Source organism: Rattus norvegicus, chromosome 9 (genome assembly GCF_036323735.1).
Source record: "Rattus norvegicus strain BN/NHsdMcwi chromosome 9, GRCr8, whole genome shotgun sequence".
Classification (NCBI taxonomy): domain Eukaryota; kingdom Metazoa; phylum Chordata; class Mammalia; order Rodentia; family Muridae; genus Rattus; species Rattus norvegicus.
Window position 1 is genome coordinate 76,153,458 of NC_086027.1, and position 16,735 is coordinate 76,170,192.

Consider the following 16,735-nt stretch of genomic DNA (forward strand, 5'->3'; position numbering starts at 1 on the left):
AAAAAGTGCATGGGGAGTAGAAGGTTTTACTCCACCTTACCCTTCAAGCCAACATTTATCACTGAGCGAAGTCAAAGCAGACCCTCAAGGCAGAAACCTGGCTACAGGCACTGATGCAGAGGCCATGGAGGAGTGCCGCTTACTAGTTTGCTTCTCAGGGCTTCCTCTGCTTGCTTTCTTATAGAACCCAGGACCACCCACCTGGAGGGGTGGCATCACTGTACGATGGACCCACCACAAAAATTATCAATCAAGGAAATACATAACAGGATTGCCTATGTGCTCATCTGGTGGGGAATTTTTTCAATTGAGGTTTCCTCTTTCAAAATGACTTTAGCCTTTGTCAAGTTGATAAAAAAAAATAGACATTTTACCTTCAATGCATTACTATTAAAACTGGGATCCATGATGTATCATGAAAAATTAAATAGCTTTTGAAAATATATTAAGAAGCATCATAGGCAATAGTGTCATGTAGTTTCTACACTATTTCCTTGTGTGATGATTTCAGGAATAGTTAGAAACATCTGTACTGCTTTTAGATGTTCTTATACATAACTTTAAATCAAACTCTAAATATAATTGAAGGATTTTAAAATGAATATATTGCCCCTTCACTGAAACTTATTGACACCTAAAATAAACAATACCATATCAGAATATACTATTATGTTGGAGAACATATAAACAACATTTCATCTATGTGTTATTTAGGTTAACCTATATGGTGTATCATGTAACATACACAACAATGTACATATATGTTTCCTCTCATGATATTGTCATCTTTCCTTACATCAGGCTCCATAATACTACTTTATTACATCTGATAATGGGTGTAACCCCAACGCAGGAGACTGCCATCATCCTCCCTTTAAGATGTTGAATCCCCTAGCATGTTACATAGTTTTTATTTTCTTTTATTTTTAGAAAATTGAAAACCTGTGTAACAATTTTCAGAAATACATTTAAGTCATTTTGAAAGACAATGTCTCTTTCTGGAATGCATAATTACTTAGGGTAACAGCAAGTATGATAGGTTTCTTAGTCTAGTTACTGACTATGGTTAAACTTATAAAATAAAACATTTAAGAAGTGTCCTGCCCAGTGAGTGAAGCAGCCATCCACTGAAGACATTTTTGGATGTAGGTAAACTCTTCTTAAGGTAGAGTTGACATCTATTTCTCACTTAACTATACTTTTCTTCCTTCCTTCCTTCCTTCCTCCTACCTTCCTTCTTTCCTTCCTTCCTTCTTTCCGTCCTTTCCTTTTTTTTGCTAGAAACTATTCTAGAAAAGGAACATTCATTCTGCAGACTGACCAAGAGCATCGGTTAGTTACTTTCTCCTGAGCATGTGTCAAGGCTCTGTTGGAGGAGAGATCTGAATTTTGATAATGAAATTGATTGCTTGCTAACAACAGTGTGAGTGCCGAGGATCAAGGAAAGAAGATGCTGGTGTCCACCACTGACACAGCTTTGCTGCTGGTGTCTTGCCTAGGGTACAGCTTTGCTTACGACAACCCCTTTAAGGGGAAAACTGTTCTCAAAGTCATTTGAAATAAATGACTTGGGTGTGTTACATTGTTAGAAATCATAAAGCCCACCATGCTTCTTGTTAATGGATCTATTTGCATGGCACAGACTATTATTTGAAATCTTCATAGGCTACAATGGGTTTAAATTCATACATCTCTTTATTCTATACAAGATTAGTGTTTGAAAAGTTGCACAGATTAAAAACAGTAAGTTTAGTTTATATTTCAGCCCCATTTAAGACTCTTTCCTCAATACTTTTATATTTATTCATTTAATAACATATATGCTTTTTATGGTGGTCATGGTAGCGTGTACCTGTGCTCCCAGATATTTAGAGAAATGAAATAAAAAAAAACAACTTGAGTTCATGATGTTAAGATCAGCTTGGTCAACATATAAAACTTGGTCTGAACACACACACACACACACACACACACACACACACACACACACACACACACACACGTACACATCCCAGTTTCTATCTGAAAAAAACAAGACAATATCTTTAATGTCGCTGACTGTTTGAGTCTTCCTTGCAAAACTTTTGCACTTTCACAATGCATCCTTTTTCTGGACTGCACTTCCTAAAAATGTATTCTGCTTAAATTGTATTAGTTTTCACGCTACAGGTCTAGTTGGACAATGGTGCTTCTGTAACATAAAGAGTTAAATGAATGACTTACAAACATTAACTAGTAATGTACAGTGCTCATTAGGGAATAAAAGGCTTTAAATAGAAATCATTTTTAGCATTTGGTTTAGTTGTAATTAAATATAGCACCAAGGTTCTGCATAAAGTGTAATATGTTACCTAAAATGAAAAGTACCAAAATGTAAAGCATAACCTTTCTCACGGTGTAATTTTGTAAACTGGAGATAACACATGAAATTGCAGAAATCAAGGCTATCTTTAATTAGGCAAAAGCTGGTTCTATTAATAAAATAAGTTACATTTTCTTATGTTGCATTATGCCTCAACTGCAGCATTTAATCAGTGCTGACCAATGTGATTAAGGGTTAGAAGAAATTAAAACGTTCGCAAATAAATTTGAATCATTTTCCTTTATTTCATTGGGCTTTTAAGATAATTGCTGGTGTGATTGTAGCTTCGATAACGTTTAGAAATAGCCTCATGTTACCTTAACTTAGGGATATCAGGTTTTAAAGTCGGAAATGAAGTGGAAGGTAAAGTTAGAGCTAGAGACGGAGCTCAGGGTAATACGTTCGCTCCTCATGCTTCATGCTGTCAGCTCTGCTCTCAGTACCGTGGAGCCCGGAGGGCCTGTTGAGTTGCTTTGAGAATAAATAGTGTAGAAATATCTGTAGTGCAATCTTCTTTAGTGTATCATGTTTTAGAATATTACTGGTGAGTGATCATAATGAGGATGACTGGCCAGTGGGGAATGCCTGGATTCTCTTTCTGTGGATACACTTCCAATTCTTGTACTGAGAGCCAGGAACAACCCACATCAGTGGCTGTTCTCAACTCTCCTCACTGTGAGACCCTTTAATTCAGTTCCCTATGTTGTGGTGACGTTCAACCTAAAATCATTTTTGTTGCTACCTCATAATTGTAATTTTGCTACTGGCATGAATTTTAATGTAAATATTTGATGTGTAACCCCTGTGAAAGGGTCACTCAACCACCAAAGGGGGTTGAGCAACATTGATCTGATTGAGGTTAGTATCTTCTGTGAAATGGTTCTCTATCACCGTTAACCAGCAAACACGCTTTCACGCCGAGTTCCTTTTGCTCCATGAACTAACCGTGCATAAGCGTCACATTTTCACTCCGTAGTTCTCCTGTGGACACGAGTCAACTTCCAGTGAGGGATGAGTATTTGGTTTGGAAAGGAAAGGTGTATTTTGCCTACTATCTTCCAGAAGTTTTACAAATAGTTTCCTTATCCTCTAAGGGCAACCCTGTTTGAAAACAGCTAGTCGAATTGGTCCAGCATTCAGATATTTTGTATATTACACAAGTGTAGCTTCACACTCTACAGGGTTGAATTCACGTGTCAGCTCTGAGGTAGCTGTAGAAAAGACCTGTGGCCTTCATTGGGCCACAGCTTCTTTAACTACACAACTGAGTTAGTAATAACTGCCTCCCTCAGGATTTTGAAAGGATCGAAGAGAATTTCAGAATGCACAGTTAAGGGCTAAGTAAAGAATAGTAGCTACTATGTTATTCTATATTGTTAATTATTAATTTGTTAATTTCTTAGAAAAAGAGAAATAAGCATAATAGAAAATTTAAAAATATTGGTATATTCATTCAAGCCATTTTGTTCAACTTCAAGCTCTAATTTAGTCAAAATGGGTCCTGTTTTTAATTTATTTGAAGTCTTTTATATGGAAGCTTTATGTATGTATATGCTTAATGGGAAATTTGGTTTTTAAGCCTCAAAATCTTAATGGTAATTATAATAAACTCAAAATAGTCAGAAACAAGGGTTATGATTGTAAAGAGAATAACTTTTTAAAAGACTTTGCAAAGATGTATGTTGAATGCATTTTTAGACGGTGAGAAAGATGGTTGGTTATTATATTCAATACCATTTACAATGCCTTTAAGAATTCACTTGCTGTATGTTTATTTAGGCAATATTGTAATTATTGTCACTGAAGAGATGTTAGAGTCATTCCTTATAAGAGTAATCCAAAAGCAATTTAAAATCACGATAAAATTATTTGGCATGGATCAATAACTTCAACAATTCCATCAATTTTCATTAATAGGTCATTAGGACAAATACCTATTGGCTGTCATATTTTTGATATTAATATCTTACTATTTATAAATGCAATGTATATAAGATATTGAGGCTCCATAATCTTATTTAATCCATGTATCAGCTGTGTGAATCAGAATGATGCTTCTGTACAATGTCATAGACAAATGATGGCACTTCAGGGTGAATGGTCAATAAATAGTATGAGATGATAGGGAAAGGGATTGCTAACTGTGTCTAGTTCCCCATTATCCCACCTCAGCTCTTTCTCACTGGTCCAGCAAGAGCACTGGGAAGCCTTAATAACAAATACATACATACATACATACATACATACATACATATACATACACATACATATATTGCACATATATAAATAAAGGAACATATATATATATATGCTTATAAGGAATAGATACATATATTTGTGTGTATATGCATATGTAAAGCAGGGGGGAAGGAAATAGGACATAAATGATTTGTAGAGTACAGGGAACTGATGCCAAGGTGACAGCCAAGGAAGACAGTTGATATTTAGGATGTCAGGGTAGGGGTAGATGGACTTGAACTTAGAGTTGGTCAGAGGCTAAGTAAATGAGGGTATAGAAGGAGAAGAGCAGTAGCCCGAGGTGTTTGGGTGCCGTAAAGAACTGGTTAGTGATGACACACATAGGTTGTAGATGATGAATAGTCTCACTGATAGCCAGTGAGCTTCTATGGGCTGTGAGGAGCAATGATGGGTAAGATAGGAAAGACTGAAATGGCAGGGGTGGCAGGGAAGTGAACTTTTTCTCTAGGCTCTGGGTACTTTGGGAGAACTCAGGTAAAAGGAACAACTTGGAAATAGGCACTCATTTTGAGAATGACAAGAGTGGAAGCCAATGTACACTTCATCCATTTTATTTTTTAAAGTCCATGTAAATGTTTTAAGTGGTATTCCCAAGCTGCTCTGTGGAGTTTTTACATGGATTTTATGCTGCAAAGTCAAAAGAAAAATTTTTTATTGGTTATTTTATTGGTTTACATTTCAAATGTTGTCCCCTTCCTACTTTTCCCCCTGCGAGCTGCCTATCCTATCTCCCCTCCCCTTTGTCTCTATGAGGGTGCTCCCCCATCTACCCGCCCACTCCTATCTCACTGCCCTAGCATCCCTCTATGCTGGGGCATCCAGCCTCCACAGGACCAAGGGCCTCCCCTCTCACTGATGCCAGATAAGGCATCATATGTAGCTGGGGCCAAGGGTCCATCCATCTATACTCTTTGGTTGGTGGTTTAGTCCCTGGGGAAACCCGAGGGCTTAAAATCCAATACTCTTCTGCTTTGCTAAACAGTATGAAAACCTCACCATCACGATAAATATTTCAGTGAGGAAACGCTGTCAATATTATTAGCCCAGCCATCCATTCCTGTTCAGGTTACTCGAGTGGCTGATATGTGGCTCGTTTCTTCCAGGCATGTAATGGCTGCATCATATCAGTCGGGGGCCAGATTCCAAACAACTTGGCGGTTCCGCTATACAAGAACGGTGTCAAGATCATGGGTACCAGTCCTCTGCAGATCGATAGGGCTGAGGATCGCTCCATCTTCTCGGCTGTCTTAGATGAGCTGAAGGTGGCCCAGGCTCCTTGGAAAGCTGTTAACACTTTGGTAAGGAGAGCAACACGTGTTTCATTTTACTGTTCTCTTTTGGAGCGTCCTAGCCTGAATGTTAACTACTAGGGAAGCTAACTAGAGGGCAGGTGGAATGCGCAACACGCTTAGTAGATTTACTGTAAAGTAGCTGTGTTTGATGATTGCACTTAAATGCCGATTATAAAGAGACAGCAGCATTCTCATTAAGATTCAGACAATGAAAAGAAGTTCAAACTATTTTTGAACTAGATTTGATATGTAGAATGAGAAACTAGGAGTTTTATGTATCTCGGTGTCCAATTTACATTTTAATGGAGTCTTTTGAGAGGAGGAATAAAAAGAGTTAGGTTATCCCTTGATCTAATGACACCAGTCTGCATTTTTATTGCATATTTTAAACTATTCACACCCTTTGTGTTGTTCTCTTTTTCCCCCTCTTAATTAGAACGAGGCGCTGGAATTTGCAAACTCTGTGGGCTATCCCTGCTTACTGAGACCTTCCTATGTTTTGAGGTAATATATTGTTTTCCGGAACAATGTTTCAAAAACTGGCAGAGACAGAAACACGTGTGGCATGCTAAGAACACAAGGCTTTGGTGGGCAGGAATTTGTTAATCCAGACACAATCTCTGGAGCAACACAGAAAGCTTGAGTAAAAATGTTCACTCTTTCAGCCTAATTTTACTTCCGGGAGTGGTAGCATCATCATCTAGAAGTATCACAGCTAAAGGCATTTCCTGACCAAACTAAAGAGGATGCTTTTATATAGACAACATTAAAACACAACGTGGGATATCTTTTGGCATTATCTTTTTTTTTTTTTTTTTTTTTTAGACAGAAACAACAGCTTCTTCTTTTTGACTCTTATCAATACCTTGTGACATTGTCTTTGTTTTGAATTTTGGGGCTTTTGAGATCAGATTTTGTAATTGATGAAATAGGATGGCGAGGAGCGTGGGCACCGGGGAGCTTTTATAGTAAACGTTGAAACTAAGTTCTATCATCAAAGGAGAAGTTGTGAATTATAGTCCCTTCAGATGTTACCACATGTAAGAAAGCACTTCACTGAACAAGGGATAATAGGGAAACACATTTGCTGTGCACAATTTGGAAGTGTGAATGGGATTTGAGATGGGATCCTTTAAGATAATGAAAAATTTCAAAAGAAGGGGAAGCGCGCTCTTTCATTGAAATGACATTTTGTGTAAACCAGTCTGATAATGCCACTTTGAAAAATCAATGTAAATCAATTTAGGCAATGGGCATGTGTTTAAAGAAGGTTGGAAGAAAAAGTCTTTGAATATTGTGAGTTCTATTCCCATACCCTGAATCCTCAGGGTCATTGCTTCAGCCAGTGTCTCAAGCCAATAAAGCAATGGTGTTGTGCAGAACTTTATAGTAATTAGAAAACATAAATAAAATGTTACTTTTTAAAAGAGGAGGGAAGTAATTTTTTTTTCTTATTTGAGGGCTCCTCATTTCCAACATTCTCAATGCATCTCCAAAGTGTCAAATTTCAGAGCAAATCTACTTAAGAGCATTTTTTCCTTAGGAATTTGGAAGGAAGGATACAGTTGAATACATCTCAGTCACATATTGGCACGTCCTATTGACACAGGTTCCTGAAGAGTCGGTTCTATTGTTATAGAGACCCGGGGAAATGGTGACCTGTTTTGCATAGTGCCAGTGGGTTAAGATTAGCTATTGTTAATGAATACTGAAGAAACAGGGTGAGACAAATTATGGTCTGGACTGAATCCTGTTAACCATTAAGATTTACCTAGAACCCAGAAAATGTTGATGTTGTGAAGCAGACAGCATAATCACAGGCTATAGCAATTGCTGGGAGCAGTAGGGATTTTGGGGGTCCCACCCTTAAGTTTTTAGACCTTTTGCTTTGATTTACTGACCTTGTGATTATATGGAATTAAAACACAGCTTAGAGAAAAAGACACGTTTCTTCTGTATTGGAACTAGAGATTGCCTGACATTGTTCAATCAAACGTCATATATCTTACTTCTGAATTGATAAAAAAACACTCACCTGCTTTTCCCTTCACCCTTTCCAGTGGGTCTGCCATGAACGTGGTATTCTCTGAGGATGAGATGAAAAGGTTCCTTGAGGAGGCCACTCGAGTCTCTCAGGTAGTGTCCCATTTTCTTTTTTGCAATGACTTGGAGCGATCTTGTTTTGTACCCTGTATCTTGTTTTCTATGCAGGTTTTGTTTTCACATGAAGTTGTTGGGGTGAAGGTCCCCTTTTTTCTGTGTACTAGTTTCTTACATGTGACAATGAAAACCTAAAAAGGAAAAAAAAAGATCTTTAAGTGATGACTGGATTCTTACTGATGGTGGAAGAAGCACCATCAGATTGATTTGTTTGGATTCTCCTGGAGTGTGAATGGAGAAGCGCCCACGATGGATGCTTAATCACTATCTTGTCCTTTTCATGAGCTCCATGCTGGTCAAGATATCCCAGGGGCTCCCAGTCTCCAGGAAGAAGCAGCCATGTTTATCATTATCAGGTGAAAGCTTTCTTTGCTTTTCATCCTCGCACCTGGGGATTGGCCTTAATCTACCACACAACTTTATTAGTAAGTCGCCTTGTTCACCTATTGATTTCCTTTTCCATCCTGGCACGCTGCATTTGCGAGTTAATAAAAATGTTTATAATTTTGTAGTGACTGAAGACACCCTTCCTAACTGCCCCCAAGCTTTCACTTCCTCCTTTGGTGTTACCTTGGTGCGATCCATTTAAGATTTACCCAGCAGGGTTATTGATTTGCAGGCCTCGCCCTGTGGAGGATGAAAGTAATGTTTTCCTTTAAAAGCTTTCAAAGGCTACTTGGGTTTTTTTTTTTTTTTTTTTTTTTTTTTAGAACAATTCAGAGGAGAGTTTGATGTTAGGCAAGTGGAGTTTGAAGGGAGCTGAAGAATGGAGTCAGAGGCATTTCTGAGTGGGAAAACAAGCATGGAATGTTCTGAACACATGAACCCTGGCCCCTTTTCTCCATGACAGCTCTTCTTCAAGGATGCTTGGTCATGAAGATCGGGGAGAAGGAGAATGAGCGAGAAGAGAATGATAACTCTAAAGAAAGGAAATTAGTGGGGTTAGAACTCACATTGGTAGGAAAGTCAGTTACTGAAGGACATCTCCTGAATGAGTCAGTGAACTGACTTTCATATTATAATCTCTGCTAAGATCCTGTTGTGTTCCCGCTCTGCGAGGCCAGTCACTATACCCTACATTTGAGGGATGGGTTACGGTTATCTTTATTTCAGCCTCAGAGGACTTCCATCAGTAAAGACTTAATTTTACCTTTCTGTTAGGATGTCAGCTGACACAACACCACAGTTTTATAAGGAAGACGTCCTGACAGAATATCTTCTAGCTCAAGTCTCTCCATCATGCCATAGTAGAACCCATGATTCTCAACTTAACATACTTAGAGTAAAATTAGGGCTGCTAATTGTTCCTTTGCCTGCTCATTCATATATATTATGATATACTTCTGAAAAGATAATCTATATATCGATCTTACGTATATCGAGCTACATATATACGTATAAATATGTATATAATATCTGTGTGTATATACTCACATGTACTGTTCTCACATATTTTCTTTGCTTGTAACATCAAATCATGGAATAATTATAATTACATACAGGCATTACAATAGAGAAAAAGTAGGCTGCTGAGGGAGACTGTAAAAAGCTTGATGTTCACTTGTTGAGGAGGGATTTGAAAGGTAAGTGCAAATCAAATCTATTTCTTTATTAACCTTAACGTGTGAGAAATGATTAATTCAGCGTTAATTAGGTGGAAGTCTGTTGGGTGAGTAGAAAGAAAGAGATAGCATATGAAAAAAGGCTGAAGGTGAGAAAGGCCTTAGAGTTTCTAGAAATTGAGGAAGCATTCATTCCATAGCTTGGACACAAAGTAGATCACTGAGTATAATAGATCACTGAGTATACTACCACAGTGTAGAAAAGGTGAATTACATAGCCAAACAAATTCATGGAAAAAGGTTAGTGGCTATTCTGGCAGGTCAGAGGGTTGATGGCACTGAGCAGGTAGCAGGGATAGAAAGTAGGGACAGAGATCAGGCACGCTATAGAAGCAGAGAGTGTAGTAGAAGAAATGTGTTTTATGTTTGAATGGGGCAGCCTATGAGGAATCTAAACAGGGATAATACAAAGCAGAGGGCTGTGCTTAGAACCTAGGACCAGGAGAAGGATTGATGGCACTGTAGAGATGGCTTAGTGATTCAGAGTATGCTCTGCTCTTTAAGAAGACTTGAGTTTGGTTTCCAGCACCCATGCCAAAAACCTGCAGGAGGATCCATCACCTCTGGCCTCCACAGGCATGACCATTATATGCATATAGCCACAAACAGACCCAAGTGCATACACACACGATTAAAATAAAGTAGATTTTAAAGGAAAGAGGATGGGTAGTCATAGAGACATGAATCCTGATTTTGAAATTAATAGCTTATCCTTTAAAGTAAAGCTCTGGAGAGAAGGCAATCACTGATGAGTCAGGACAGAAGACAGTAACAGCTAGATGGACACCCGGTGGATACCAGTATTCCAGGGCTCAGTGGAAAATACGGAATGATGAGGAGCCTTGTGAAAGAAGCATGAAAAGCGTATCTGTAAATTTAAATTCTATCTACGCTGTTCCAGGATCTATGTCAAATCTAACCCATGCCCGAGATGCTGCATTTTGGCATAGTCGCCTGAAGGGCTTAGAGAAATCTTTCAGAGGGTAGCATTTGACCTAGGCTTTGAGGGAGAGCTGTAATATACAAGATTACCTAGAGGAAAAACGAGGAAGGTCACACAGGGAAAGCAGTTACAAAGGCAGGTAAATGTAACAAGTGGCCCAGATTGCAGGATCCCATAGCATAGGGCAGGAGGCTTACAGTGACTGGGAAGATCACCAGGCATCCCCTTCCTTTAGTGTAGAGGAAGCCCTGCCAGTCTGGGTATGCAGGGACACCCAACATTGTCCTAGGGCAATTGAGTACAGGAAGCAATTCAAGATCGATAAGAAGTCCAGAACACTGCCCAAAGATGCACATGTTAAGGGTAATAGAGAAATAGATTTGATTTCCAGTTGCCAGCTGCATACTCTAAAAGCAGGATAAGGCATATCAACTTCAGACAAAGGATTTTTGTCCTCAAACAAAAGAAAACAACAACAAAATCTCCCTGTTGACCATCATTGCTCTCCTGTCAGCGTTTTCAGATTTATACACATTTCCTTCCCATTTCTGAGCATGGAGGCTGCGGCATTAGCAGAAACAAATGAGAATAGAGAATCAGACACAATAATCACCTAGAGGTACAAAATCCACAGAGGGATATCGGTGACTCTGATGGAGGGAAGGAAGTCGTATTCGTTTCATCCTTAGCCTTCTTCTCTTTCCTCAAACTGGATCAGAAGCCAATGTTCACCATTTCCGTACTCATTGTCTGTTTGTTTCCAGAGCTGCAGAAAAACACTTGCTCCTACTGTAAGCAGAACATGACCTTATTCTTACAAAACAGACTGGCTAATGAGAGCTCCTGTTGTACGCTGAGTCTTAGGTTTTCTGCAAGCACTTGCCTCGTTATTTACCCAAGCTACACAGCTATCTGAGATTACACACGGAATTTCAAGTTCTTGCTTCTGTTTCTCTTGTTGGCAGGAACACCCAGTGGTGCTGACCAAGTTTATTGAGGGGGCTCGGGAAGTGGAGATGGACGCTGTTGGCAAAGAAGGACGGGTATGTGTTAGTGCTTTCTCTTACTTCTCCTATCTTTGTTTGTTTGTTTGTTTGTTTGTTTATTTATTTATTTATTTATTTATTTAACCTTTTTTATAATTTTTGTCTTTTTAATCCAAGGCAACCTGAAGTGGTCACAGATTAGAATTCACAGTTTCTAAAAATCATATCTGACCATAAAGGGGAAGCTGTTTAATCAAAACTACAGACACTATCACAAACACTTCCTATCCCACCCACCCCACTTCCCTAATAACAACCAACAAAACAAACAAACAAAAACAACACAAAACCCTGAAGGCCAGCCAGCTCTCAAAGTCTCTGAAGACTGAGTTGACTTCTCATGGGTATCGTATTCCTTGCCTTTCAGACTGTCAGCCTTTCTCTTTGATAACGTTCAGTATCAATTACCAGATTCCACTCTTCATTCCTGAATAGATCTTTCATTCTCGTTTTCTTTTGTCTGTGGCTTTCCTTTTATGTTTCAGCGAGTGTTATAAAAACACCCAAACACTTTGCTTTCTAAGATTTCTAATCGAGTCTCTGATTCTTCTTCTCTTATTTCCCACTCTCTCCTCTCCTTTTCATTGGATTAATAAAGGCAACCAAACAGAATTGTGTAGGCAGAAGAATAATGTAAAATTAGTTTACTATATCACATCTGAAATGGCTATAACACCAAGAGCCTCAGACTTCAAGGAAAACGAATACGGAAGCATGTTTCACTCAAATTTGCTGGTTGTTTTAATAAAGCAGAGGGCACGCTGTTTTATTTGCTTCAAGGAGAGAGTTGAAAATTGGCCTTCATCTTTTGTTTTGAAAATGCTTCAAAACACTACCAAATATGTCAAATCTATTTTTTTCTGAATAGATTAGCGGTTGCAGAGTAGAGTTTTCCTATTTTATTTTAAAATCATGATCGTTTCTCCTAACCTCGGAATCTCATAATAGTGATTTGAAGCGTTCAGAGTTAGTATTTCCAGTCTCCTGTCTTCAAGGACAGGAATTTTTGCTGAAACATCTTCAGAGGGCACTCATCTGATTCTTTTAAGTTGCTGACAAAGAGTACAACTCACTTTAGGATTACATATCGTTTTTGCCTTCATTTTTATTCATGTCTGACCCAGAAGATGCTAGGCAACTGTTCTACCCTGGAGAAATCTCATTCCCAATCTCCTGTTTTAGATTATACAGTAAATTCCCCTTACTTCCTACCTTTAATATTTGAAGCAGGGATAGAAAGTAGGAGGAATGTGGTTGTCCATCTATGGAAATAGAGAGTGAGAACTGTCCTGGAAAAGCGGGCTTGTTCACATACTGTGCTTCTACTGGAGCCTATGCTGGCTCATTGGCTTGGTTTTGGTCTGGGTTTCTGGAATGCGGACTTCTGTTTTTACTGACATACCCTTGCACATTGTTCCATAATCTGTCTTTTGGAATTGTTTCATGCTACTCTAACAATTTTTAAGTTCACCCCCAGAAATGGGCATACACACACACACACACACACACACACACACACACACACACACATGTGCATTCATGTATTCACACACCACTTACACTCATACATATAAACATGTGCTCTCACACATAGACTTACACACACGCACACAAGCATGGATACACATGAACTCACTTCATATGCATTCTGTGTTTTATAAATTTTCTATGAAGATAAGCACCCTTGTTATTCCCCTTTTGAGAAACCAATGGCACACAGCCTTGTCTAGGTCCAGAGCTTGAAACTGACATCAGAGGTATGGAAGCTCAATGACACTATAATTTTAAGTCATTTATAAATTTGATGAATAAATAAATCTACATGCCTCCTATGAGTCTCATACAGCCATGGAATTATTCCTCCCATAACTAAGCCTCATAAATTTCTGAGCAACATATCTTATTAACATATGGACTAAAGTTACTGAGGTTATAGGCTTCAGAATCTGACAGACAAGAGTTTGAGTTTCTTTCAATAGCATGAACTTGACACACACCTGACTAGTCCGTCTACAAAAGGCCTTTGCTTCCTTCAAGCAGAACAAGAGTATTTTTCTACCTCTCAATCTTCACTTTAAAGATCTCTGGACCAAATCATCAATCTTTCTGCAACAGAGTTTCTGTGCTGTGTGTTGTATGATGCCATTCTCTTCATTACATAGTCATCTCCTTCTCTTGTCTTCTTCTTCCCAGGTCTAAATGATAAAGCTGTTTTCACTGTAATTTCTTGTCCTAACCTCTTATATGGCTTGACTTATTTTTCTACTGTTTGTACTCTTGGCAATTGTGGGAAGAAAATATAAGTCTTTTTGTCCTTCTCTGCTTCCCGTAGAGGCTATTTGTCACTGGCCATTGAGGTCTGGACAGTGGTTCAGCTTTATCCTGCTCTTAACAGGTCTGCTCAGTAATGGTGTCAGAACTGGCTAAATACCAAAGGGGAGTCGATGGAGTAGTGCCGGAAGTAGGCGTCTCACAACTTTTTAAAACTCTTCTTTTGACAGGTCATCTCCCATGCCATCTCTGAACATGTTGAAGATGCAGGTGTCCACTCAGGGGATGCCACACTGATGCTACCTACGCAGACCATCAGCCAAGGAGCCATTGAAAAGGTCATCATTTAGAAACGAGGGCAGCAAGAAAGCGTAAAGGAGAGAAATCGCCACCATAAGCAACAGAAGAATCCTTTAGTTTTAAAAAAGCACTGAGTATTGATGCCAGGCATACTCCAGGCTACATTTAATGAGGGACTTTCTTTCCCTTAACCAGCAGAGTGTTTTAGAGATGATCTCTTTCACTGTGGTTCGAGCCTGTTTGGTTGTGTGCTAGTTTAACCTTTAGTGGACATCCAGATCATCCAGGTGACTCACTCAAATACCCGCCTCCACCCTAAAGGTCTGATGCCATTAATCTGGAAACTTCTCTGAGTTTTCCTTTTCACCAACTCTCTTAGAGTTATAATTACCATTGGTCTAGGGACCAGATCTAGAGACTGAATACCACATGTAATTCTGGTATCTGAACTTATTCTGATATCTGACTATTAAGAGCAACGGAAAGCGGTGCTTTCGAAGGCTGGTGAGGCAGGCGTGCAGCGGCCCCTTGGGACGCTTTGGTACTTGAGCTCTCACTCTTTATTCTCAGCCCCACTTCAAGCCAGCACTTTGTGATATGACTCTTGACCACTCTTTGAGAGCAGTTCCTTTAAAAACACAGCAGTCTCAGCACCCAGTATGCATGGCAAGTTACATAGACCCCGTCGTACTAAGTCAGAGAACTTAAGGGAGTTGAGTTGACTCAGCCTTTATATAGAGCTTCTTCTCTTTGTTCTGCTGTAAGAATTTGTGCTGGTCTAACTGTGCTGGGTGCATTCTGAAGGCATTTTCTTTAGAATTTGAAGGTGATACAGTGCTTGGTAATAACAATCGCACAGGAGTTTTTAAAAGTCTTTTGATTTAAAATATGATTCAATCTTTCATGTCAGGGTGAATAAGCACAAACCTCAGATTTTCTCCAGTCTTTCTGAGTGAACATGCCGTAAACTGGGCTTCCTTCCAAACCCAGTTAATTTGCTGATCCACTCCTGTATCTTTCATGAGTGGACACTTCTTGCTTCCTGTCATCATTGTCAATCTTGGCATGGGAAGCTTCCATTTCTTGCTGGGTGTAGTATCCCCTACCTGGGACATATACATGTGCAAGGCATCCCTGCAGGCAAATGCTATTTCTTTCTGAATACAATATCCACCCTCATAGAGTTTAGGGTAACAGAAAAGCAACAGAGAAGAAATCTCCCTGGCTGCTTTGCAGAACCATGTATTTCGAGAGCCTACCCTTCTCAGTAGATAGGGCATTAGATTGATGGATAGTTTGAACTGCTGTTTTCGGTGTTGGAGGAAGTAGAAAGGAAAGACTTAATTTAGCTTTCTGTAGAAGAAAAGGGTATGTAATTGCAAGAGTTTGCTCTACAGAGGACAGATGCTCTTGTAAAATATTTGTTTCTTGACCCTTAATATTACCCACCATTGCTATTAATTATCATTATTAAAGAGGATATAGATCACTACAAAGAGACACAAAGGCTATCTAGACAGAATTCTGCATCTCTTTAAGTCTATACTATGTTCTTAAATACTATGTTATTGTCCTTTTCTATAGGTGAAGGATGCCACACGAAAGATTGCAAAGGCTTTTGCCATCTCTGGGCCATTCAATGTTCAGTTTCTTGTCAAAGGAAATGATGTCTTGGTAAGAAATATTAATGTTCTTAGAGGGCTTTACCATCTTGTTGGGTGATGTTGGTCAGGTTGGACAGTGCTCTGTGCTGCTGATCTCTGTGACCTGGCAGTGGTTTCTCTATGAGGGATGTTACACAGTGGATAATGTCTCTCCTGTTTAAAGGCTCTTGGTGGCACTAAGGTGTCACACTCACAGCTTTTCAAAGTACTTGATGTACTGAAAAATCACCATATCCCACCTATAATGAAGTACATATGGATGTGTGCATACCTTACAGTGAACAACACATGTATTTATAAATTCCTTCATTGAAGTTTGACTTGCTCCTTACCCAGAGGAAAAAGTTGTTTTATAAGCCATTTGAAAGACAAAATATAATTTAGACCAATTAGATAGTTTCCAATTATTTTATTTTATTCAAACAATTAGCAACCATTATCTGTTCATTATTTACCATGAAGTGAAGGGGTGATTACAGTGATGAATGAGGTATATTGTCCACCTTCAGATATTTTTAACTTAATGAGGATCAGAAGGAGAAGTGTACAAATAGCTTTAGTAGCTGCTGAGAGTGTAAATGTCTTTGGAGTTAAAAAGGAAGATCATATTTTAATATTATATATATATATATTCTCTATATATTGAGCACATATTTGCACATTTTGAAATATGGAGAAAATAATAAAAGGCTTCAAGAAATATTTAATATTGTGAATTTTAATTTATAGACTAACTCAAATTTTGGTAAGTTAAAGGTAGAGAGGGTGTTACACATGGTTATAAGATCGTCTACAACACTGAATAACTAGCACTTT

General features: G+C 38.7%; 1 protein-coding gene across 2 annotated transcripts in view; it reads left to right on the plus strand.

Moving 5' to 3' along the window:
* Cps1 (carbamoyl-phosphate synthase 1) overlaps positions 1–16,735 on the plus strand; it is a 122,877-nt gene that overhangs the window by 89,595 nt on the left and 16,547 nt on the right. For both annotated transcript variants that reach the window (NM_017072.2, XM_017596592.3), the window contains 6 exons: positions 5,725–5,919; positions 6,350–6,417; positions 7,974–8,049; positions 11,604–11,681; positions 14,186–14,293; positions 15,840–15,929. In NM_017072.2, coding sequence (NP_058768.1) covers positions 5,725–5,919; positions 6,350–6,417; positions 7,974–8,049; positions 11,604–11,681; positions 14,186–14,293; positions 15,840–15,929 — 615 coding nt within the window. The remainder of the gene's footprint in view (positions 1–5,724; positions 5,920–6,349; positions 6,418–7,973; positions 8,050–11,603; positions 11,682–14,185; positions 14,294–15,839; positions 15,930–16,735) is intronic.